General features: G+C 29.5%; 1 protein-coding gene and 2 pseudogenes across 1 annotated transcript; 1 reads left to right on the top strand and 2 right to left on the bottom strand.

Moving 5' to 3' along the window:
- Positions 1 to 1,153: 1,153 nt before the first annotated feature.
- LOC149876982 (protein N-terminal glutamine amidohydrolase-like) lies at positions 1,154 to 16,897 on the bottom strand. The gene is made up of 6 exons (XM_090074881.1): positions 16,727 to 16,897; positions 5,810 to 5,912; positions 5,670 to 5,723; positions 4,979 to 5,127; positions 2,136 to 2,260; positions 1,154 to 1,620 (listed from the first exon to the last, which is right to left on the bottom strand). The coding sequence occupies exons 1-6, from the start codon at positions 16,816 to 16,818 to the stop codon at positions 1,505 to 1,507; spliced, it is 639 nt and encodes a 212-aa protein (XP_089931007.1). The 5' UTR covers positions 16,819 to 16,897; the 3' UTR covers positions 1,154 to 1,504.
- Positions 6,808 to 11,591, top strand: LOC149876983 (uncharacterized; annotated as a pseudogene).
- LOC149876984 (E3 SUMO-protein ligase ZBED1-like) lies at positions 7,900 to 9,033 on the bottom strand (annotated as a pseudogene).
- Positions 16,898 to 25,964: the final 9,067 nt, after the last annotated feature.

The following is a 25,964-nucleotide window of genomic DNA, read 5'->3' as shown; positions in this document are numbered from 1 at the left end:
CGTCTTACCTCATGTATGCGTTTGTCAATGAGGAAGGGGGGGGGATGGGGGATCTAAAGTTTAACAATTTTGGGGAGGGGTTAAAATTGCGACTTACCCAAAAAAATTCCTGTACACGCCCCTGGTTCCTCCAAAGTTAGTCGCATTTTTTAGTTATAGCCCATTAATAAAAAACCGTATAAGATTTTGGATTTAGTTTAATCCACTGAAAAATTCATTTATATGAAATATACTTACAAATTATTACATCTATTGTTACACAAACTTATCTTCTTCTAATATTCTAGGATTTTCCCTATTTGTTAGGCCGCAAGTAAGTTTGATCCTAAAGCATTTCAAATTCTCTAAGAAGCCAAAGAGTTCAGAGAAAGGGGGGTTGAAACTGCTTCGCTGGATTGGTCCATATGTTTTTTAGCAACCACAAAGCTGAAAACTGAAAGCAGCTAGTTCAGACTTAAATTTACGCTCAAATGGGATGTCTCTTTAAGTCCATTTTCTTGATGCTCACTTAGACAAATTAAAGGAGTAAATGGGGACTTAGAGGGTCAAAAAAGTTTGGACTTAAACACGGTGTTAAAGATAATAGAAAAAAAAATGATGATGAAGCCTATTACAGAATGGCTAAAAATCCTGAAAATCTACTCATTTTAAAATTCTTTTTAACTTTCTATGCAAAGTTGTGAAGCCAGTATTGTTCTGTTTGAGTTCATGAATGAAAAATATAAAACTTGCCTGTTTATCTCCATAAGAAATATCTAAGTTTTTTAAAAATATTTGTTTCCATAGTATAGTAATAATAAAAAAATTAACTTTATCCAGAAACACGTAAAAACTTGAGATGTCAGTTCTTTTTTTAAAGATTACGTTTGGCAAGCTCTTGATCAAACCTCTATGAATGGACTATATATGTTGCAATCTACATATAATTCTTAAACTAATGCTATTAAAGTTGACTTAATAATATTAAATAGTATTAGATTGCAACTTTTATAACACAACAAACACATTTATATTCACGAAGATTCTCTTTGGCCAGGTATCATGTTGCTAGAGAATCATGTTGTTAGCGAAAACCTCTAATTGGGGTGTAAACTTGTAACTTTCGGATGAGATATTTGTCTTTCTGACTACTCTACCAATAATACAACTTCACAAGTTGAAAACAATGATTACGTAATAAATATATTTTTTCATTTAACTGACTAAACAGCGTTAATTTCAACTTTGAGAATAAGCAACAAGCAGTAAAAATGAGACATCTTTTAAAATTTGAGAAAAACAAACAAACAAACTTCATTTTAATTACTTTACCGTCAGTGTTCATGATGAAAATGAATTTAAAAATATCCCCTTTTTTATACTTTCGTACGCTAGTATACGTAGTATATGCCATACACATCTAACAAGAAACTTATAAATTTATGTTAAAACAAATTAATTCAATACATGTTCGATGATTGATCATTATTTTGCTTTTGAAGCACGTAAACTTCTTAAGACGCACTTAGATAATAGGGAAATGAATCCCAAAATATTTGACGAAACCTTTTAAATCCTTCACTCGACCTTCACCAAAATGAGGTGTCATGTCAATATATTCGTCGAGATTCATTGCGTCATCTAAATACATTTTTTTAAAAAGAATTAAAACCATTAACACGATTAATAAAGTAGACGAACTTTGCAAATGAAATAAAATACGAGTATTTAAAGGTAAGATGTACAATAAAAAGTTCTGCTAAATATTTTACATAATTTAACAAATTACAAAATTTATTAAAGTCATACCCAAATAAAACTTAATTTATTTAATAATATATTTAAATCTTCTGTTCTCATGGTAAAAATCTCTTAAACCTCAAAACGCGTGTGGCCACGATCGTAGTTTAGAGTTAACGAAAATTATATAGTGTTCTAGGTTTACTATACAAACATTTTATGGTGTACTAGGTTTATGATACATACTATAGTCTCTATAAAGTAAATTAGTAAAGTTGTATCCAATGTTTGTAAACAATAAATTTAAGCCCAATTTTCTATACACTCAGTGTAAAATAACTTGGCCCTTTAAGAATTAACTTAAGAATAATTCAACTTTCAGTAGTTTAAAGAAACAAAAGATCTAATTATCATACCTGCTGTTCTAATAGGAGGATAATCTGGAGGGGGTTTTATATATTCACCGTTAGGCTTTAACATATGAGATCTGTCCGACGCAAATTTATTTAAAAAATCCTCTGCTGCAATAATTCTGAATTTCCTAAAGAAAAAAAAAGCAATATCTATGTAACAAAAAACATCATTTTTTAAAACTATTTTCTTTCAAACAAATCATAATTGATGTTTAAAGACTCTTTATAAATTTATTTTTAATACTATTTTTTTAGCAATAACATATGACACTGTCAGCACTTATATAAGATTCATTACGAACTCGCTTTAACTCAGTACTAATAAGATCATTGTAGTAATGAAATAGAGTTCGGGTTGGAAACGCAGCAGCGCTGATATTAAAAGGATGACATCAACACAGTAGCATTGATAATCTTTTCTGGAAACTGTAATCATTTGCAAATGCTTTAACAAGTTATTTCATAATGTAATAATAATATTTCTGTTAACAAGTGGCTTATATAGAATATTGGGATCATCAGGTTTGAAATCGAATTTTATAGGCCAATTCCTCCCAACCAACTCTTCTCTCTGGTTCCGCTGTTTCATCCTCTTTGGTGACCAAGTACAAAGCATATCATTTTAAGATCACCAAAAGTACTGCAGAAATCCTCATTCATTATTGATGATAGGAGCATGAATACTTTTTAATGCCATATGCCAAGTCATATGCAAAGTCATTTATCTCATGACCGAATCCTTTACAAACTATACCATTTTCAATTTTGAAACCTGAATCATAGTTGTCACTGGGTTCTTCATCCTAATCCAGATTTTCAAGAAAGAGTAGTCAAATATAAACTAACACTTAATTCCAGCTCCATGAAACACTAGACATAATGCTAATGATAGTCTAAGATAATAAATTTTACATTTTCACTTAACAAAAGTAACAATCCGTGCAACGGATTTATTGTATCTCACCAAAACATAGGTATAACGAATGGCAGCTTACCATGTGCTCACATTCTTAAACTCTCAACGCACTGCCAGTACACCTTGCATGGGACCCAAGACTTGTTTTAATCACCAGGTTTTACTTAAAATATGCAAAATAGGCTTGCTTGAAAAATGCACTGGATTATGAACAATGAATAGAAATGATGAAACTGCTACAGATATAGAAAAACGAATTAAGTCCAGGTAGGCACTTATGACAAGAAATAAGTGAAGCAGCCATGATTTGACAAATAGGAACAAAAGTATTTGAACAGAAATAAGTAAGATTTTCAAATGTTTAGAAATGAAAAGTTATTAAAAGAAATAAATTAAAAGAAATTCATAAGGTCTCCTTACCTCTTGTGTACAGACTTTTATGTATTTTTGTAGATTAGGATACTAGCCTATATACAATGGTCAAATTGTGAAAAATAATAGTTAAAAAAACTAATTTTTTTCTTCAAATAATTATGATTAATAATAAAAAGATGAGAAAACAAAAGCAGTCAGCTGATGAGTTGTTATTTTAGACAAACAATACATTTTTGTTTATTCAGAAGCTACATAAGAAAGCTGTAAAAAAAAAACCCTAATGCAATAGAAAATTAATTGCATTTTGTATATTATCAGAATTCCAAATTAATTCTGAACAAAGTGAAAAATCCAACTCAAAAGAAGATAAAAACTAAATTGTTTCCCATTGATAGGTTTGTTCTTCAATGTAATTATTACTACTTCACTTACTTTGATACCTGTTCACAGAATGACTTCAATTAAAATATTGATATTGTACTTATATCCTCTAAGATTACTTATTTTTCAATTGTTTTTTTTTTAAAAAAGTAGTTTTTAAGGCAATATAGTGATTTAATAAAATAATAAGACAAAAAGTTTTTTCAGCTTCGATCCATAATTGTAAAAAGAAAAAAAAAGAGCTAATCTACAAGAGGTTTTTCTATTTTTTTTGTTTATTTTTTTCACCATTTTGTTTAACTTAACACTCATCTTGCAGAAAATTCTTTTCTCTTTTATTTAAAAAAATTATATTTTAAATAATTGATTCTTACTTTGTGAATAATCTATGCACAATTAATAATAATAATAATAATAATAATAATAATAATAATAATAATAATAATAATAATAATAATAATAATAATAATAATAATAATAATAACAATAATAATAATAATAACAATAATAATAATAAAAATAATAATAATAATAACAATAATAATAATAATAATAATAATAACAATAATAATAATAATAATAATAATAGTAATAATAATAATAATAATAATAATAATAATAATAATAATAATAATAATAATAATAATAATAATAATAATAATAACAACAATAATAATAATAACAATAATAATAATAATAATAATAATAATAATAATAATAATAATAATAATAATAATAATAATAATAATAATAATAATAATAATAATAATAATAATAATAATAACAATAATAATAATAATACATAACAAAAGTGTGTAGAACTTATTTTGTAATAAAATGGTGGGAAAAATTTAGAACTTATTGCCATTTTTTTTGAGCATAGATTAACCAAAAACATCATGCCAACAAGATTTCTTAAGGATAGAACTTATTAAAAATATTTCTAGTTATAAATTAATATATTAATTCAATGATTACATAATCACTTTGATAACATTTAGTCTATTAATTTTGAAAGTAAAGTCAAAATAGTGTTTTACATTTAACTTGTGTTAAATATATATGACTTGTGTTAAGTTATTATGAACAGATTTAAACTTTCTACTTTTATCATTAAAACTTTTAAATTTAAAAAAATTATTAACTAACTTTAATTTGAGAGGGAAAAAATCACCTGTGATATTCTTTCTTAATGTTGTGCTCCAATCTTATAGCTTGTGTGAAATATATATCTAATGGACAAGGAAATGATAGTACAGAATCCAGATCAAACACTTTGGGAGGTTCACATTTTGGTTTTTGCGTTAGTATGACATGATAATCCTAGAAACAAAATAAACATTTAAACTTTAAATTTTGTGTTTTAATATCTAAATATTAGTAATTAAATAACACGAGCATTTAATGATGTTGCAATCATTGATAAATGAATTAAAGCAGATTTAGAGCTAAACTAGCAAATTAAATTACTTACATTAAAACTCATCAGAAAAAAATTTCAGTATTGTGATTTTCAAGCTTTTTAAGTTTTGCTTTTAAAGAATAATTATGAGCAACTCATGATAAAACATTTTAACATAGGTTTTCAAAGAAGGGTAAATTTCGACATGGGAAATGTCTGACTATAGCTACACATTCTGAGACTAAACAACTAGTTAATTCATTCAAGTTTCTTGAGCTTTTAACATTAGGGAATAACAATTTACAGTCGATGTTATTACCTTTGTACAAATAAATTAAAGATAGATGTTAATAAAAAAAAAAAAAAGAACTTTATGTTCTATCAGTAGGTTGATCTAAGAGTTTAAAAAACAGCTTTAAAAGATAACCAGACTAAATTAACTATATTGCAACTTTGATGTTACCCATAAGACTGGTGTAAGTGGATCTTTTCCTTGCTTTTGCATCCATAACGGTATCTAAGGAGAAAATTATTAAAGCTTTTAACTTAAAACAACCTGTTTTAAAATTATTGTCAACAATAACTAAAAAAAAAAAAGGAAACCTTTCTATCTTTGTTTGATATAAACACGACAAAATATTCCTTCAGTATAGAAACCCCCTCTGACTCTTTAATTTGTTGACACAACTTCCATACATTTTCTTCACTAATATATATATATATATATATATATATATATATATATATATATATATATATATATATATATATATATATATTAGGGTAGATCAATTTTGCCATTTTTTTCGAATATCAAATTGAGTAATGTTGCAGTTACTGTAACTAGGGTATAACAACAATTCCACCAAATTTCAGGAATACTGTATTAAAAATGGCTTGCGGATTTGTATTTAAAGTTTTCAATTATACCCTAAATTTGTAAGTTTCTAAAATATTTGGAACTTCAATCTTCTTAGTTTTTAAATTCCAAACAAGTATCTCGTTTGGAATTTAAAAATCCCAAACTAAAAAAATCCCAAAAATTATAGTTAGACCTATTACACGAAAAACAAGCAGATATCATATAAATTACTGAACATATTAAAAATAATTTAAAATCAATTTGGGCTGCAGTGAATCCTAATCTACCTCTAATAACTGACAAATCTATTGCTAGAAATGTAAAGGATCTTCTCATTCTAGTGAAAAACATTAATCGCAAGCATGGAAGAGCAAGTATCAAACGGAATCTTGATGCAAATTTGGATAAGCTTTTTGATAATTCTGCTTGTTCTTGCTCATTGGATATGCTACCTTGCAGTGATAGAAAAGTATCATGCAATAAAGCAAATTGCTTAGAAGAACATATTATATGTATTTGCCCTCAAAACGCGAAAGTACCTCTTGAAGATAGAGTTTATCTTCGAGATCAGAGGCAGAAAACTGGCCCAAAAGGAGCTTATCAACTTTCTTCAGTTGATAAAGTAACTTTCAAAGGAAACAAGAGGATTGATAATGAGCGACAAAAACTAAAAGGGTAGTTGATAAAGCAGAATCTCTCATACAACAGACAATATTATCTGAAGAAGCTAGCTGTTCAACTGAAACTGAGGTAAACTTATTGTAACTTTATTGATATGTTTTAAGTACACGCAAATTTTGTATGTTGCAATTTCTTTCAGGAAGAAGCTGAATGGCAACCAATAAAGAAATTTCCTGGAGACTACAACCTAATTAAACTTCCCAGGTTTGCTATGGAATTAGTCAGAAATGAGTGTTTGTCAAACTTAGGTGCAGCTCTTGCAAATGCTTTACTACATGACATTAAACATATTTTGAGAAAAGATATTGATATCAATCACATCTTGATTGACAAGTGCAAATTAGATAGGGCTAAAGCACAAGTAAAGATAGTGAAGGTAAAGATCTAGAAAAAAAAAAACAGTTAATTTGCCTTGGTGTGGATAGCAAACTTGATCAGAACACTCGAACTTCTTGCATAATAAACTCACCTGAAAGGGAATTCCTCAAAAAATTTATTGAACCTGAACATCACCTCACATTTACTTATGAAGATGGAAAATCTACTGGAGCCTATTTGACTCATAGAACAATTCCTATTATTGGTGCAACTGGTTTAGTACTTGCAAAAGAGGCACTCAGTGTTTTACAAGAATTTAACAGTGTTGAAAGTATTCAGGCAGTTCTTCTTGATAATACCACTACTAATACTGGCCCAATAAGTGGTTTAGTGTTAAAACTTGAAGAGTTGTTAAAATGAAAAACTGCACCTCATTGGGTGCACGCTACATCAAAACGAACTTCCTTTAAGAGCTCTTTTTAAAAAACTAGATGGTGTAACAACTGGACCAGGAAGCTTTAGTGGCCTTCTTGGCAAAAGATGTGCTGAAAATATTCAGGATTCACATCAAGTTTTGTTTGAACCTGTCACAAATCCTATAGTTGATGTGTATATTCCAAAAGAAGTACTGAAAGGCCTTAGTAGTGATCAAAGACTTTTATTTGAATATTGCAAAGGAGTAGGGTCAGGTAAAGTTGCTGATAAATGGGCTGCTTATAAAATTGGTCCACTTAACCATGCAAGGTGGTTAACTCTAGCTCTTCACATTCTCTGTTTATATACAAGAGACAATCAACCTAACCAGTCTTTAAAAAAATTAGTCTACTTTATTGTTCAAGTTTATGCTCCAGCATGGCTTAAAATATAGACATCATTTAAGCTGCACGACTCTCCTAATCTTCTTTTTTCCGCTATCGTTCGACTATATATTCTCCCATTTAATGATGTGATTAGGGCTGGTACTGATTAATTTTTTTTTGTTCGATTAATCTTCTAAAATTTTAATCGATTAATCGATTAATTTCGATTAATTCTGAAGTCGACAGAATAACCTGCTTTTCACCACTGGTGAGGTGAAGTTGTTATCGGTAAACGTTAACTACAGCATTCACAAACGTTAACAAACAAGACACTTAATGCCTGCTATACTGTATTCAGTTTAATTGACAAGTACAAGTAGGCATCACTTTAGCCAGTCACGTAAACAAACGAGGACGTTAACGTTTTCTGGAAGTAGACAAGATTGCAGTTTGTTGACAATGTACCCTGACGAACTAAACAGTCTTTCACAAGGAACAGAAGTGGCAGGTACACACAGAATTGTCTGCACAAAACTGCTCAGGTTAGGGTAACAATGCCTGTTCAGTTGCCACCATATGAGGGGATTCTCAGTTTCTGGAATTACACCTTCTTCTTGATATCGTGTAAGCTCAGCCAGTGAGCCATGTACTGTTTGTGATTCATCTGATGAGGATTGCGATTCCGAGTTGCTGACCAACAGAGTAAGTTTCAGTTTCTTACGCACAGGTTCTGATGCCTCGCCAGTGCTGGTAGTAGTTTCACGTTCAGCTCTCTGTCTTTGGTTACAGTACACCCGAAATGCATTAGAAAGTATTGTCCAAACTGCTTCACGTTTCTCTCTTGAGAGACAGCCGAGTTTCTTGTAACGTGGGTCTAATGCCACAGCCATTTGCAACGTTGGCAATGCATCATGTTTTCAATGCGACCTGAGAAGTCATTTAGTGTTGCAGATTTGAAACGTGCTATATATCCTGGATCGTCATCATTAACCCGCAGAAGTCTGCGCAAAAATGCTTCAAACGGAAGTACAGCCGAACATGTAGCATACTGTTCACTACCAATATACTCAGTAGCATCTGCAAGTGGACCCAATACCGAGACAAATTTTGACATTTTCTCCCAGTCCAACTCCCTTAGTTTATCTCCAGTGTAATTCTCGGGATGGTCAATATGATATTGCTTAATGGCATCTTTCACTTCCAGCAATCTGGCTAACATTAGGTAGGTACTGTTCCACCGCGTAGCTACATCCTGCTGCAATTAGTGAAACTTCACATCGTCAGACCTGTTAGAGGTACTGGCTTGGCTGGCCTTTAGCTCTGATGTATTCCTTGAACTGCGCTTAAAATGTCTAACTAGCTGTCGACATTTAGCCAGAATAGGAGATGAATCAGCTACTTTCAAACCTGCTAGTATGCTCAGTTAAAGACAGTGAGCAATACACGGTATTGCTCACTGTCTTCAACTGAGCCGTCCTATAGCAGCAACCATATTTCGTGCACTGTCCGTTACGATACAGCTAATTTTTTCAGCAATGTTCCACGTTGCGGCAAACTCTTCATAGAAACTGGCAACATTATCAGCAGTGTGCCTTTCTTCAACATTTATGCAAGCTAAAGCGACAGACGTCAGTTTCCACTCAGAATCAATCCAATGACCTGTTATCCCACAGTACGATTCATTGTTGGTGGAGGTCCAAAAGTCAGTAGTTAGAGCAATACTATGAATGCATTCTAGAGCTTTCTTGTGCTCATTCAACTTCTCATTGTACATCTCTCCAATGACAGTGTCGATTGTACGGCGACTGGGCAAAGTATAAGTCTGGTTTTGAAGGGCAATACGAAGCACCGGCTCTAGTCCAGCATCTTCTACAATTGCTGTTGGACGTCCAGAACTGGCAATCCAATGAGCTATTGCCACCTTCAGGTCGGCTGAGACCTTTTCACTGACAGGCTTGTTCGACTGACACGTAAATAAATTGGTGATTGATTTTGTCTGAGGGGTCATCTTACGTTCACTGTCGACAACCTGTTGATATTTCAGAGGATGCTTGTGCTGAAGGTGATAAGTCAGCGATGTGTTTGAGCCACGGAAAGCAAACTGTTTATTGCAGTGAACGCAGTATATTTTGTCACCTTCGTCTACTTTACCATCAGCATTCAACTTGAAAACAAAATGCTTGCTTAACTTTCCAGTTAAATGTTTGACAGAAACGTTGCTTTCATTAGTTGCCGCAGCCATATTTGCAAAACAAACTTTGTTTACTTTAGAAACGGATATAGAAATGTAAGATAATGTTCCCAGGTCAGTAAGTATTTAAAAATATGACAAAATTTTTAGTCGAGATTTTCAAGATACGCGCTTTCAAAATTAATTTTATATTTATCGAATTCTATTGAAAAATTCTAAATTTAATACTCTTTTTCGTCATGGCTAATGACTTTGAAACAATTGATTTTGAAAAGTTGCGTTTAGACGTTTTTAAAACTTTTAAAACTGAAAATAACTTCTTTGCGAATGATTTATATGAAAACGATATATTTTTTTTATAAATTTTTATGCTTAACATTTATCAAATTAACAGATATCAAAATATATTGTTCATGCTAAAATTTAAATTAGGCCAAGTACCATACCACTTCACAAATAATTTCTTTATAAATAACGTTAATAAATATAATATAAGAGAAACAGGTAATCTTGAGTTTATTCTAATTGAAGAATATTAAAGTTAACTTTAATATTCGAGTAGTTTTAATACAACTAGTTGTACTTAATATATAATATATTACCTATATTGAACATAATATATATTATTCACTTGTAAGGGCTTCGTGATAAGATCAGTACGATCTTCTTGAAATCCTGTCTGTACTATTTTAATTATAATTATAATCTCGTTTATATATTTTGACTAAGGAAACTTGTAAATATTACTATTATAAATTACGAAACTTGTAAATATATATATGTACGGCAAAAAAAAAAAAATAAATAAATAAGTAACGGAAAACCGGCAAAAATTAATCGAAATATTACTGATTAAAGAAATTTTAATCGATTAAATAAATTAGCGATTAATCGATTAATTAATCGTTAATTTCCGCAGCCCTAGATGTGATACATATTGTGAAGCAGAACATTAAAAATGACGCATTCTGCCTAAGACCTGAAAACATTCTCTATGCCATGATTAAAGATGATGACAACAAGATCCGAAACCATGGTTTTCAATTAATACTGACTCTTAGACAAAGGTATCTTTTTAAATTATTTAATTAACTAAAAAAAATTATCTTATTATTTTTTTAAACACAATCATAATGCAGTATTGATCACAACTTTATATTTACAGAATGAACTTGATCAGTTTTCAAAATGAATTGAAAAAAATTCCTGTAATAAATTTTAATGCCAATCACTGGTATGAATTGATAGACCTCACTACTCCAGACATTACGGAACCTCCTACTACGCAACATTTAACAATTCAAGAAATTCAATACTTCATAGACAATTCTGTTAAGCCAGATATTCTGGACTTCCCATCTCACTCCCTGAGTGTAGAGCGAACTGTTTAACTAGTATCAGAAGCATCCCATTACGTTTACGGGTTTGAGAATCGACACAGCTACATCTTGACAAAATTGCTTAGCAGAAAGATTCGTCAAACATATATCAAAAGGATATTATTCCCATTCACATGATGATATTTTTGAATAAATTCAAAAAGTTACTAAATTAGATAAACAACTTTTTATAAATTTAGAATCATAAATTGTAAAGAAGGTGTTTAGAAAACTTTTTAAAATATTTTCACAGATTAAAATTTTATTTTCCGCTTATCGTGCTTTTTATAGCGTTTTTCGCACAATAGCAATAATCTTTGAGGTATAAGACCCCTCAAAACCCTTTAAGATTCTTGAGGGGTCTTATACCTTAAGAAAAAAAATTAAATCCGCAAACCATTTTTCATCGAAAATCGTTGAAATTATTTGAGGTATCTCATTTCAACTACCTCCAACTACTGCAACATTACACATATAAATATATGTATGTATGTATGTATGTATGTATGTATGTATGTATGTATGTATGTATGTATGTATGTATGTATGTATGTATGTATGTATGTATGTATGTATATATATACATGCATACATACATATACATATATGTATATATAACACATATAACACAAAATGCTACAACAAAACATAAAGATCAGCTGTTTATTGTTGCTACCAGCAAACAAATCATAAGTCACAGTGTTTGATTGACTTTTTTACTTTTAGATTCACTTTGATAAACAGAAGACTGTTTCTAGATCAGCTCAACAAAATTTTTAAATTTTTTGTTATACAACTTAAACTTTGTTGAAATTTGTAACAGTTAAAGACCTGATAAGATAATTCTACTAGGAGGAAATTTAGGCATCCATTTCAAAGCAAATCTCAAGACAATCAAGTTTTACATATTACTTAATTGATGTTTTAAGACTGAACAAGATGGGAACTTATGAAAATAATTATATAAAATGTGTTGATTTAATTTTCCAATAATAATGAAATTATAGATTTAAGAAAAATAACGAAACTATGTATTTTTGTTTTAAAATATTAAAAATTGATTCCCCATGAAAAACTAACTTTTTCATGGGGAATCCCTTGTCAATATTTTAAAACCCTATAAACCTAAAGCTATTATTTTATAAAGAAAATATTTTTCTTCATGACTAAGCAATTTTGTGCACCACTTTATGAAGAAGTGAAGTGATGTACAAAATTGCTTAGTCATGAAAAAATCTTTCTGTATAAAATATATTACGCTATCTTTAAATTAGTCCAATTAAATAAAAGTTTTTCTAACTTTACACTTGTTAGACTAAATATACTTTTTCAACCACCCAACACAATTTTTTTTAAAAATTATCATTCAGTTGTTTCTTTGTTTGTACATCATACAATTCATTTTAAACTGAGATTTGTCAGCTGGGTTTTGCTTTTTAGTAATTCAAAACATTGTTTATTTTGTAATGCTTATTAATAAAGTTGTTTCTATAACTATCTTTGTACCAATAAGATAGAAGTTTTAAAAAGTGTAAAGGTAATTCAGCAAATAGTATAATTTAGTTTTAGATGAAAGAGGAAGCATACAAGAGTGTTACAATTGAATGGTAATTAAGAAAATTTTTCAAAAAATATTTATATGCAAGAGACTATTAAGAAAAACTTGGTTCAAAATATTGTTCCCTAAGAAGAAAATAATATTGCAGGATAGTCAATTACCCACAATATATGTGTTTGCTCTATTCACCAAAATACTAAGTTAATAATTGATCTTTCACCCAAAAAAGAAACATAAGAATTTAATGATGCATATTGTATATGATGTTTATAATAGGGGTACATGATAAAAAAATATCCTATTTGTCCAACTATTAACTTTTGACAGATCATTTATTTTGTGTTCAAAGATGATCAAGAAATTAATTTGCACAATTAATAAGCACAAAGATAACTTAATACTATACTGTTCAAATAAATCATTTTATTGATATAGGTAGTGATACAAAATTACTCTTATATTTCAAAAGCACAACTTCAATATTTGCAAGAATTAACAATAAGAATTGATGATGAAGGTGTCATTCATTTATGTAACTTTGTAGAAATGCCACACATAGTAAAATCAAAAAAACTATGTATGAGTATGGTTCAATTTGGTATCTGAGACCATTTTTAATGGTCTCAGACACCAAATTGAACCTATGGTCCTATTTTAACATGCTTAGAAAACAACACTCAAATAAATGATTTACTTGACAAAAGAATTGTGTATTTAAGAAAACTTGAATGATATATTCATAAACCAAGATAAAACATTAGCTAAAAGAGCTTTGTAACTAATTCTTGGATTAGCTCTCACAGCCCTAATAAAGGCACTAACTTCCTTTCTGGTGGTTGACAAGGGTCTACCTGGCCTTGTTTTCTCGCTGGCACCACTTGTGTGAAGAAAGTTTTGCTTCGCTGTCCAAACGCATTTCTCAGAAACTCCAATTAACCTGGCGATTTCTCTATTCATAGCTAAGCATGAGAATGAATTTATGGATGATTCATTCATTCCACAACCTGAAGCTTGCTGCTCTAAATCAATTTTGGAAACTTCACTTAAAGTCCTAGAAGAATAGCTTTAAAACTGAGAAGAGTCTCACAACACCAACAATTATATAGTGCAAAAACTGAAATGAGCAAAGTTGTTAGTAAACTTGGAAAAGTACTGACTGATTATAATGTGGATGTAGCACCCCTTAATGTAAATATTGAAAAGTATATACCAAAAGATTTGTTAACCAAAGCCAATGATTTAAATAGACTTATATTGCTAATAAAAGAAAAATTAAAGAAATCTGACTTTAAAACCAAAATACAAATACTAACAAGGATTCCAGAATTTTAGATAAGGGCATTTACTGCAGTCTATTTTGAAGTGTCCAATTACTAATTTAAGAAGCCAGAAAAATGAACCAAATCCAGAAAAATGAACCAAAAAAAGGTAGATATTTTGCAAGCTATAATCAATTTTGTAATAAACTTTTACCATTGAGAAAATCTCTTAGTAGAATTCAAAGAAAATGAAGAACTCAAGTTTAATCGATGGGAGTACAGATTGGCCACAAATGATCACCAAAGACTGTCATTGAATGTAAAGACCTGGTTGTCAAAAAAACTGAAAAAAACAGTGACAAGGGTTGTCAAAAAGAAAATTGATTTCAAACCATTAAATCAAACCAAAATGTTTCTTCTTACTGACTGTTTAAAGGCTCTCAGACTGTAATGCTAATCAAAGCTCTTCCACATTAATGAAGAAAAACATTTTGCTGTTCTCTGACAAAAAGTATTTTACTGTTGGACCAGGAAGCAGCATCTGAACTGATTGTTTAGCCATTTGACAGCTTGCATCAAGTGGCTAAACAGTCAGTTCAGATGTTGAAAAGCCAGTCCTGATGAAATCCTTGTCATTCTTCTAGGAGGAATGACAAGGATTTCATCAGAAACTTCCTGTAGGAGGAATGACAAGGAGGTTCCTGATGCAGGCTGTCAAGTGGCTACTTTTAAAAAACTTTATTATAGACTCAAAAAACTTTATTTGTTGTTTTTTTGCCATTTTTTTCTCCAAAATATATCTTTTTTTTTTAATCAAATATCTCAAATATTTGAGTAAAAAAAAACAAACAGAAAAACAAAATGACAAACTATATTAAAAAAAAACTAAAAAAAAAACAATAAAAATTAAATCAAAATGTTTTTTTTTCAAAACTATATTGCAATTTGTTGATAACCTACTTTGGTTATTTAGAACCATAGATTATTCTCTGCTTTTTACATTTTTGTTATAAGCCAATATTTATTTGTAACAATTTTTTTATTTCTTTGCATTTTGACATTTCTCAACTTTTTTTTAATACTCTTTTTTCATGGGTATTTTTAATACAAATCATATCTTCTTGATTAATTGGACTTTGGATAAACTTAGATATTTAATCCAGCGTCCTCTTTGCAAATTCTAACTCCACAGATTTTTCTTATCTTTATCTAGGTTTTGGTCTTTTTTTGATCTTTTATTTTTAAAATTTTTTTGAGCATTTCCTTTTGTTGTTTCTTTTTAGAATTTTTTTGTTTTTTTGATTCTCTTCTTCAGTCTTTCTTATTTTTTAAATTTTATGAGCATTTTGAACTGCTTGAATAGCATCTTCCATAAATATATCAACATTACATATGCCACTTCTTACATACTCCTTTAATACTTTTAATGGTATGTTTCATTAACTTTACTTTCTCTTAAGTCAAGGTATTCTTATTATTTGATAAACTGCACTTAAAAACTTTAAAAAGAAAATTTTCCATATTCAGTATTACCTTGGAACACCAAAAAATGTTCAACAAACGAAAATTTTCTTTTTTCTTTTGATTAAATGGAGTTCTTTATTTTAAACTAAAGATGTGAAAAACTGGCCTGAAACAACTGCCTTTCTTTTTATCTTGAAATGCTTCCTTAGAAAACATGACAAGAAAGTTTGATTTTAACTGCCAAAGTTTATTGCAAGTGTTTTTCAAACCCCAAGGAGCAACAATTTTTTAGTGTTTCTGAATAGTTGAGGTAAAAAAAACTGATTATTTGCATTTCAAAATTTTCAAATGAATTAAAAATCATGTGAAACTTTTTGTTTTACATGATTTTTGATACACTTAAAGCTACCTAATACTATGAAACTTTGACCTAGTTGAGGCAGTTTCAAACTTATATACTTCATCTTATTTACACTATTATCCTTATTGAAAATAAATTTCACACACACACAAAACTTTTATAAAAGTGCTAAAAAAACCACAAAAAATATTATTTTAAACTGCCATGCAGCTATAAAACTAAACCTTGTTGAATTCTTATAATTATTACTTTGGTGTTAAACTGTTGTAACTAGTAGTTTTTTACTACAAAGATTACTAAATTTTGAATTTTCTATTTAAATAATAGCTAAAACTAGTATTATTTTCAAACTTTATTAAATGTTTCATATACCCCAATATATACTTTTCAGAATTATATACTTTACTTTGAAAAGTCTGAAAAAAAAAAAGCTTCAAAAACATTATTTCATTGTAATTGACAATACACACACACACGCACACGCACACACACACACACACAAATACACAAAAACACACACACAATATGATAATACAAGCACAATAAAACAATACATAAAGCATCACATAAATGTATTCTTATATATAGTGAAGGTTGTAATAAACAAATAATTGAAAGAAAACTACAATTAAACAAAAATGACATACCAATAACAGCTTGTGTAAGCAAAATTGTTAAGCGCTTTAAATGAAGTTGTTTTCTTATCTTCAAGGTGCATAAAAGCCCCACTAACATTCATTTCAAAACTTTTATTTTATGAAACTTGTACAAGCAAATAGGTTTTTCAGACAATTTGTTTATGGAGTTCTCGGTACCGTAATAAAGTTATACAAAGGCTAGTCTACACTTGGATTGATACATTTTTTGGAGGGCGGCAATCATTTTCTGGGAAGGAACTTTTTAAAACGAAATTTGTTGAGCAATTGAAAAATGATTTTTTAAAAGGGTATTGTGAGACAACTTACTGTATAGGGTAGGGCAGGGCTGGTTGTGCAAACTATACTATTAGATCTCTTGAACGGTACACCCAATTATTATAACTATTTTTCTTAACCTGCTCTAAATTAGTTTCCAGGTTTACTTTAAAAGACACAGCCTTAAAAAAAAAGTTTTATGATCCGCCCATGGAAGACTGGATTATGTGCTACAATTGTAAGGCCTGTTGGAGTTAAGCATTTACCTAGGTTTTTTCTGTAATTTTTGCTCTTAATTATTGCAATTAGCATTTTTTTTTGTTTTTATACAACAGTGTTTATGGTTACCCCACGGTATGTTCAGAATTATTCCACGTACGTAAAAAATAGGAAATTCAACCTACCCATGCGGGGTAACTATAAAGGGAAAGTTATGTAAAAAGCAACTGTTTTCTCGCGACACATCGATGAGATGACAACAATATTCTCTTCAAACAAAACCCTATGTTTATAAATTTTCTCCTTTTATACCGGAAAATATCAATCAAAAATGTCAAAAAAACCCAAACATATCAACTATTGAAACTTTTAAATCCGTAATGTCATTGAAGGTTCTAGCAATTTCTGCAAAAATCCGTTTAATCCGAATTTCTGCAACGGAGTTAAAGTACTCAAAATGATTAGGAGCTTGAATAAATCTTCCATAAAGTTACTGAATAACTGAAAAATAAATGGAAGTAATTCTTTTGAGGTTTCTAAGATTTTTGTAATTTTTTTTTTTTTTAAATCTATTTAATTCACATATTAATTAAGCCTATTGCATAAAAATGATAAACAAAATTATAGTCTTACTCAAATCACTAATAAAGTCACAGTGAAGAAAACTTCCATGGCCAACATTTAACAAAGCATCAGGATTTCTTTGTGGAGCAATTTATTTCCTTTAAGTTTAATTTTTTTACAACTTGTCATGCTGGTTAAGTGAATAAATGAATTGAAGAAACTTGTTCGGTTTAAAAACTTTAACACTCTACAAAAATATTTTTAAGCACAATTCTTTCAACTTTTGCTAAAACAAAAGACTCTTTTAAAATGCATGTGAAAGATCAATGATCTTTTTGTTAGATGCACATCATATGATGTTTAAAATGGTTCATAAAAAAAATTGATTCTTTTATAAACCATCTTAACAAATCTGCACATTAATAAACATTGAGTTATCTGCAACCATAACCTCAGATAAAAAAATGTACACTGCAACTGATAAAGCCGATTTTTTTATATTCATCATGAGGTATTTTACCTTTTGTAAGAACAGCTCTTGTATATCATTAAAAAAAGTGAAACTCAGTTGCTTTAAAATCTGATTGAAATTTTTCCAAACTTCTTGGGCTAACTTTTAAGTTTGATGGTGAACATTTATCTATTTAAAGCAATTTCAAACAAATTTTTTAAATATAATTCACTCAGATAAACTAAACAGATTTAGGGGAGTGCGGGGTAATGGCAAACGCGGGGTAACTCCGAGCATGGCCAAAACGGGATGATAGAAAACAATAGTTGACAATTTCTTTTTGCCTACTGAGTGGGGCCCCATACTCACCTTGTTCACGATAAATTGATCCTTGCTTTTTCTCATAATTTCATATAATATTTTGTTTGAGAAACATTCCTGTTGTAGCTACTATGAATATAAAACCACTCACTTTTTTGTTGTCGCATAGTATCATAATCAAGGAATTTTTAACACGTCTTATGTCTTTTGTTTGTAAATACAATGTCAATAGATTAATCGTATTTCATTAGTTTGTGTCCGCGGGTAAATAATGAACAATCTTAGTGGGGTGATTTTGAACGTCTAAAGTGTTACGGTTCAATGAGTTAAAAAGAGTTACAAACATATTTGTTTTTTCTTTGAAATCAAATTTTTCAAAAAACATAAAAAACGCAATCAATCAGATATTATTATTCAAGCCTGTTTGTCATTAAACAAAACTGATATTTTATACGAAGTTTTGGATAGAGCCAAAACAGCTTAAGCGTTAGTTAATCTCTCGTTGCATCCTTTTGGTGTAGCTTTGTCACTTGATGGAACTGTACCCCACGAACTGGCTAATTAATTCAGCTAATTAATTGAACTAATTCAGCCAAATCATTCTATGTCACTTTCAAATATTATATTTGTACTTAGTTTGCCAAAAAAAGAAAACCAGAAAATGTTTGAGAAAGAAACATTCCACCATTATTAACAGCTCTTGAATGAGAAATATTTTCGAGGACAAGCAGCAAAAGAAAAGTAGGAAGGAACAAGAAGTAAAAAATACCTCTGGTAAGAGTAAGAAGGGAAAGAAGAGCTTTAATCAATTAGTGGCTAATCATGTACTATCATGTAAAGAAAAAAGAGGGCCAAAGTTGTTAAACAACTTTGTTGTTTAATTTTCGAAGAAAAGTATCAGGATATGTTAACAGAAGACTGGTTTATGTGTAATAAATGTCAGGCCTGGTTGCACGAGAAGTGCGCAAATGGTGAAAGCACATCCCGGGGTTTTGTTTGTAATTTTTATTTGTATTAATTTTTTAAAATCTTAATACTTAAAAAATGAAATATTAATTTTTAAAAGATTGTTTTTGTAAAAGTTTCATTATCCGCCCATGGAAGACTGGATTACGTATTACAACTGTAAGGCCTGGTGGAGGTGAGCAAATCCCGAGGTTTTGCCTGTGATTTTTGCTCTTAATTATTGCGATTAACATTTTATTTCTTATTACCCAACAGTGTTTATGATTACCCTACGGTAATCATATACACGGTAATCATAAATACCCCACGTACGTAAGGTAAATCCGAACACTTACGGTTTTATTTTTGCCCTAAAATTTTACTTTGTAATAAGATTTAAAATAAAAATTGCTTTTGAGGGCTTGTGACTGAATAATTAGACTAAATGACATACAATAAAAAGGATTAATTTCTTTTAACGGGTGCCTTTTATTCGCATTCTCGCTTAGTTCTTAGCACTGAATAACATTCTTTCTTAATTTTTTTTATCATTTCCCATTAAATAACAAGTACCGGTTTATTTAATATCACCACATTTTTTACAGCTGTCACAATGACACATCAACAATGACACTTTGTAAACTTTTTGAACATTTTACAAACGTTTTACATTACAAATAAGTACCGTAATAAACACCTTAAAGAGTTTGTACCGATCCATTTTTATTTTAGCAATAAGCTTATTTTGGTATTTCTCATGAATTGTAGGTTTTACTTCACTATACCATAAAGCAATTATAGTACATAATATAGGCCATATTTTGTTTTGTTACTATTGCATATTCAGTTGCCATCAACATTTATAGTAAGAGTAATCTCTGATGACTTTTCAAAGCATTTTACAATATTACTCAGTGCAAAAAATATGTAAACAAAATGCTCTAACCTCTCAAGGTATTTTTTTAAAGATGTTCCACTTTTAAAAATGTCTTTCACAAAAGTATTTAAATGTCATCATCATCATCGTCATCATCATCATCATCATCATCATCATCATCATCATCATCATCATCATCATCATCATCATCATCATCATCATCATCATCATCATCATCATCATCATCATCATCATCATCATCATCATCATCATCATCATCATCATCATCATCATCATCATCAACATCATCATCATTGTAATAGTCATCATATATTATATATTATAAATATTTGTATTATAATTTATTTAAGAATCACAAAAATTTCTTTCCATCTGCCTATTATTGCACGTTTTATTTTGCAGATGCAGTAAGAAAAGGCTATCCTACATCAACAGCAAAATTAAGATCCCTGAGAGCCATTTGGAAAGTAATTAGTCAACTAGACAAATTAATTTCCAAATGGCTCTCAGGGTCTATTGATAGAGATGGACTAAAAAAAGCTAGAGAAGAAATTCGAAAAAGTCAATAAAATTTTTACTTTGCTGACAAAAAGTTGCAGAATTTTTTTTATCTGTTTTATTTTAATCTTTTTGTAATTTTAATATATCAGTTATGAAAAGTTGTACAGTTTTAATTTCTAAATAAATGAAATTTTCTTTTATTGAATTAAATAAAAATTGGTTTGTTAGCAGAACAAACTCCGTCAAAAATAGCATTTATTTTATATACCGAAAACATAATTAGTTATTAGCATTTTAATAATAATTTTTAAAAGAAAACCAAAATTGAGAGTTGAACAAGATATACGTTCAATTACACAATATAGAAATAATAAAAAACATTAACTGCTAGCTGTTTCAATCTTATTGTTGTTATTGTAAATATCTGCGTTTTTATGAGTGTAGAATGAAATAAATTAGGTATTATTAGCTCAAAAAATCAAGGATTACAAAAAGGAAATCCGAAAATGCTTCTGCACATAACACATCTTTCAAAAACATGGCACCATTTTTTTTTTATAAATTGATTTCACATGTGTTTAATAATTTATAATTCACTTTAATTAAAAATTGAAAAATCCAGATCTGAACCGCTTTTCATTGAAATTTAAAACAAGTACTTAATAATAACGGGGGACTAATTAGATAAGTTTTATTACAAAATTCCAGTTGTATGTTGCAAACCTTTCTCTAAAAACCTAAAAAACTCTGAAAATTGAACCTTGAAACAGATGCCCTGCAGATGTAAATTGTAGCTTACAGCAATTTGTAATTAAAAACATGGCGCTCAACGCATAACAAGATTTTAAAAAAGTATTTTTTGGGTAACAGTAACAATATATTTTTCGCAAATTAAAAAGTTAGTCGACTAATTTTAGTTAAACTAAAATGCTAGTCGACTAATTTTAGTAACGCTAAAAAGTTAGTCGGCTAATTTTAGTTAGACTAAATTCTTAGGGTCTGTTTTTATAAAAAGCGGGCTGGCTCGTTTGCCGAGCCAGCTCGCTTTCCATATAAACAGGCCCTTAGTCGACTACTTTTAGTTAGACTATAAAGTTAGTCGACAAAATTTAGTTACGGTTTTTAGTTTTGGTCACAACACTAGTTTTTTTAAATCCTTAATTCTCAACAAGCTTGAGAATGAGGCCTGTTTTATCTGTACAAATGAAGAAATGGGCTTCATTGATGAATCTTCAGTTATCAATTTTCTTTTCTTGGTATGAGACTTCAGAGAAGTATCCTGTGTACTGATGAACACACCTCGTTATCTTTCATATTCTTCTGTTTCCTAGACTGTCGATACAAATTCTTCTGTTTCCTCATCGTTTTTTTTTTTCCTTGCAGTTTCTTTTTTCTTAACTTTGGTTGCAAGATTGGTATGACATCTTTCAAGGTATTTCTTATCCCGGGTGTAGTACCCTTTTTCTGTCGAATGACTTAAGGGCCATACTTGAATTTGATTAGCGTGTAATCAGCTTCCCAATGTTCAACAGCAAAAACTCGATATGCTACATTGCTTGATTGATCCGTTTTGATTCATTTTAAAAAATAATTTCGTTTTCAGACAATTAAAAAACAAGGATATTTTTATCATTTATACTATTTAGACTACAATTATTTATATTTGTGAGGGAGTACACCAAACCATCACATAATTAAAGTTTGATAAAGCTTCTGTAAAAGAAATTTTAAAAACTGGAATGTTTACGAATTCGAATGTAAACTTCCAAAAAAATGTACATGAAACCTACGATTAACTTCAGAATTTTTACCTAATTACCAAATTAAATTACAGTTTATCGTACCAAATAATGATAATATAACTTAGTAATCCTACAGAATTACCTGTTCATAAAACAGATTTCAAGAAAAAGTTATGGGCAAATATTTGGAAAATCCTAATAGTAGCTATAAGTAAATTTAATTCTACAGCAAAAGAATTCAAATGCATCCCTACACCATAAGTTTTGTTATTCAACGTTTTTCTCAAACAAAAACGATCAAAAGAGAATCTTTTTATTGAAAAATGAAAGGCTTTTCAAGATAAAAAACTTGTTTAAAGATTTGACTCTCTCTTAAGTAACACGCAAATAAATTACTGATTTTCTCATATTTTTTGTTGTAAAAGTTTGAAGTAATTACGGTCTTTTAATCACAAAAGTTCCCAAACCATTCTAAAAGTGTGGGCTGTTTATTGTATTTCTAAATGTAGAAGAGAAGTAGATAAGAAACTTGAATACACAAAGCATAATAAATTTGCTTAAAAAACCCTTGCTTTGGCAAGTTCATTGCAGTTGTGGCAAAATCTCAGCACTTTGTGTGTGTAAGTCCACACTTACTGGTTAAGTATGTTTATGAAAAACTTACAAAAACTTTTTTAACTATCACTAAAATAAAACAAATTAAGACACTTAATAAACACATCAAAGATTTGAAGATTTTTCGGAATAAATAATCAAATAGTTATGATCGTAATGCTGCACGCATACTTATGGGAACCAAAACATAAAAAATATCATATCTTCATATATTAATGTATTAAAAATATTTTTATGTAAAAGGGGATAAGTATTTTTTCTTTTACTTTCACATTTATTTCGTTTGGTTTTTCGATTTTTAACGAAAAGCAAGTCACAAAAAATTTCTTCATCAGTCTTTCGATTCGATTAGAACTTATTTAAGTAAACTTTTATCTTTAAAATAGGAAGACATTTCTTGAGACAATTTTGTCTCAATTCAAAACTTTTAAAAATTAGCTTAACAGTTTTTATCGAAAAACAATTTGCATTGTCTTGAACTATTGAAGCAAAATGATTGCTATTTGAAGAAGCTTTAACCAATTATATATTAACTAGATTTCTAACATCACAAAAGTGCCAATAGCCGTTTTAAACTGTTAATTCATTTTTGTTTTGCTTTACCATTGCGAGTTATCTATCTTATTGATATTTAACGGCTTTAGCTGCTTCAAAAAAATGAAATTTAGACCGATTTGGGACAGACTTTGCGAAAGTCGTTACTCTTAGTTTTCACCTAAAAAAAGATTTCTTCAAGGTTGGACATTTTCAAAAAATAAATAGGTTTCAAGAGCTCTTCTAACAATAGATACTGAGATTTAATCATTTCTTAAATTTGAAATATTTATAAAGCTTCACTGTCTATAACATGATTGAATTAGAAAGTCAAAAATCAATACCCTTTTTAATGTCGACACGTCGAAGGAAAACGTGAAACTTATAAAAAGTACTGATTACAAATCTTAAGTTTTAACAATTATAGAAATAACTTTGTGTTGTTCCTAAAACGCAACTAATTTTGAGCGTCATAAGTAAAAGTAGAGTACCTTAAAAAACCGGCTGATTGAGAAGAGATTTTTACTTTGTTAAGGATACTATTAGCAGAGCCAGCCCGATCCATATAAACAGCCCCAAGGTCAGTGCTTTTGTAGCACTGACCTTGGGGGTGTTTATATGGATCGGGCTGTCTCTGTTGGTTGGGCTGTCTCACTTCGGTGAGATGAATATTGTTATTAAGTTTATATGGATTTTTTTCTAGCCCGCTAAACCGGGATGAAATGTTTGTTTACATCACGTGCCCAGTTAAAAAAATTAAAAGCTTAAAAATTGATTCCTTACCATTACATAAACAAATTCTTACCTTTACAACTTTAAAAATGATTAATATACAAGCTATTAATATTCAAATTCTTCTTTTACAATTTACAATGGCTATAAAAAAGAAAAGGGATATTAATCAGTTGATAATTCTTGATTTATTGAGTTCTAGGCGTCGTATATTAAAAAGATTAAAGTTAACTAAAAAAAAAAACAGGAAAAAAAGAAGCTGCTAGTTCTATTTTGGACGCACCGATTTGTGGTGGCAAAGTCTCATATTAAACATTACACCAGAAGAATGTTGTAATAAAAACTTTCGATTAGATAAAAATTCTTTTTTTGAACTTGTCTCCCTTCTTGAACCTTATATATCTCCATCTCCAGATTCTTACTCACCAAATATAAGAGCAATCACACCAGATAAAAAAGTTGCTATAACGCTATACTATTTAAAAGATAGTGGTACATTGAACATGACAGCAAACACTTTTGGAATTGCAGTTTGTACTACTTTAGCAGTCATTTTTGAAGTTTGTGATGCTATAGTAAAGTATTTAGGACCAAGGTTTGCTTATTTACCAAAAAATAAACAGCAAATGAGAGAAAAAATATCCGAGTTTGAGTCAAAATTTGGAATGACTCAAGCCTTTGGTTGTATTGATGGAACTCACATTCCCATTGTTTGTCCAACTAATCATTCTCAGGAATTTTTTTGTTACAAACAATATTATTCATTACAGGTTCAAGCAGTTTGTGATTACAAAGGCAGCTTTTTGGATGTTGAATGCATGACGCTAAAGTCTTTTCAAATTCTTCTATTAATACCAATTTGAGATGTTCAAGACTTCCAGGAACCTTTCAAACTATTACTCAGAGCAAAATAAAAGTTCCATACTACCTGATTGGAGATCCTGCATATCCACTACTTCCACATTGTATGAAAAAATATAGTACATGGAAGAAAAATGAAGAAGTCATTTTTAACAATATGTTGAGGAAAATTTTGTTGGAAATATGTTGGAAAATTTTGATCAAAAAAATGGATTTAAAACTTGAAAAAATTCTAACAGTAATTTATGCATGTTTTATTTTACATAACTTTTGTGAACGACACAATATTTGTATTGATAAAGAGTTAGTAAAAATATAAGTTGAGGTAATAAATGAAAATGTAAGAAATTTTAGAAATTTACCAGATCCAATTTTTTCTTGTATTGACGGTGAAGGTGAAGTTGTTCGAAAAGCATTAACTGAGTACATTAATGAAAATTTTGTTCAAAAGCAAACTCTTTACACAGAATAAAATCAAATATAACAAAAAACAATACTCATCTTTTAATAAAATAAAAAGTTTTTTATATCTTTGTTTTAGTTTTATTATGATTTTTGGTGGACAAGTTGAACATGTTTAAAAAAAAA

Source organism: Hydra viridissima, unplaced genomic scaffold (assembly GCF_058129835.1).
Source record: "Hydra viridissima isolate aposymbiotic clone 2 unplaced genomic scaffold, HvirCarnegie_v1 scaffold_17, whole genome shotgun sequence".
Classification (NCBI taxonomy): Eukaryota; Metazoa; Cnidaria; class Hydrozoa; order Anthoathecata; family Hydridae; genus Hydra; species Hydra viridissima.
Note: the sequence above shows the minus strand (reverse complement) of the source record. Positions and strands in the feature narration are given on the sequence as shown.

Bases quoted from the DNA above. Each gene is read 5' to 3' on its own strand.
- LOC149876982 (XM_090074881.1), bottom strand. From the start codon at position 16,818: ATGAATGTTAGTGGGGCTTTTATGCACCTTGAAGATAAGAAAACAACT. The intron at 2,261-4,978 runs GTGATTTTTTCC...TTTTTTCTTTAG, and splicing joins ATTAAGAAAGAATATCACAG to GAAATTCAGAATTATTGCAG. The intron at 1,621-2,135 runs GTATGATAATTA...AAATGTATTTAG, and splicing joins TCCTCCTATTAGAACAGCAG to ATGACGCAATGAATCTCGAC.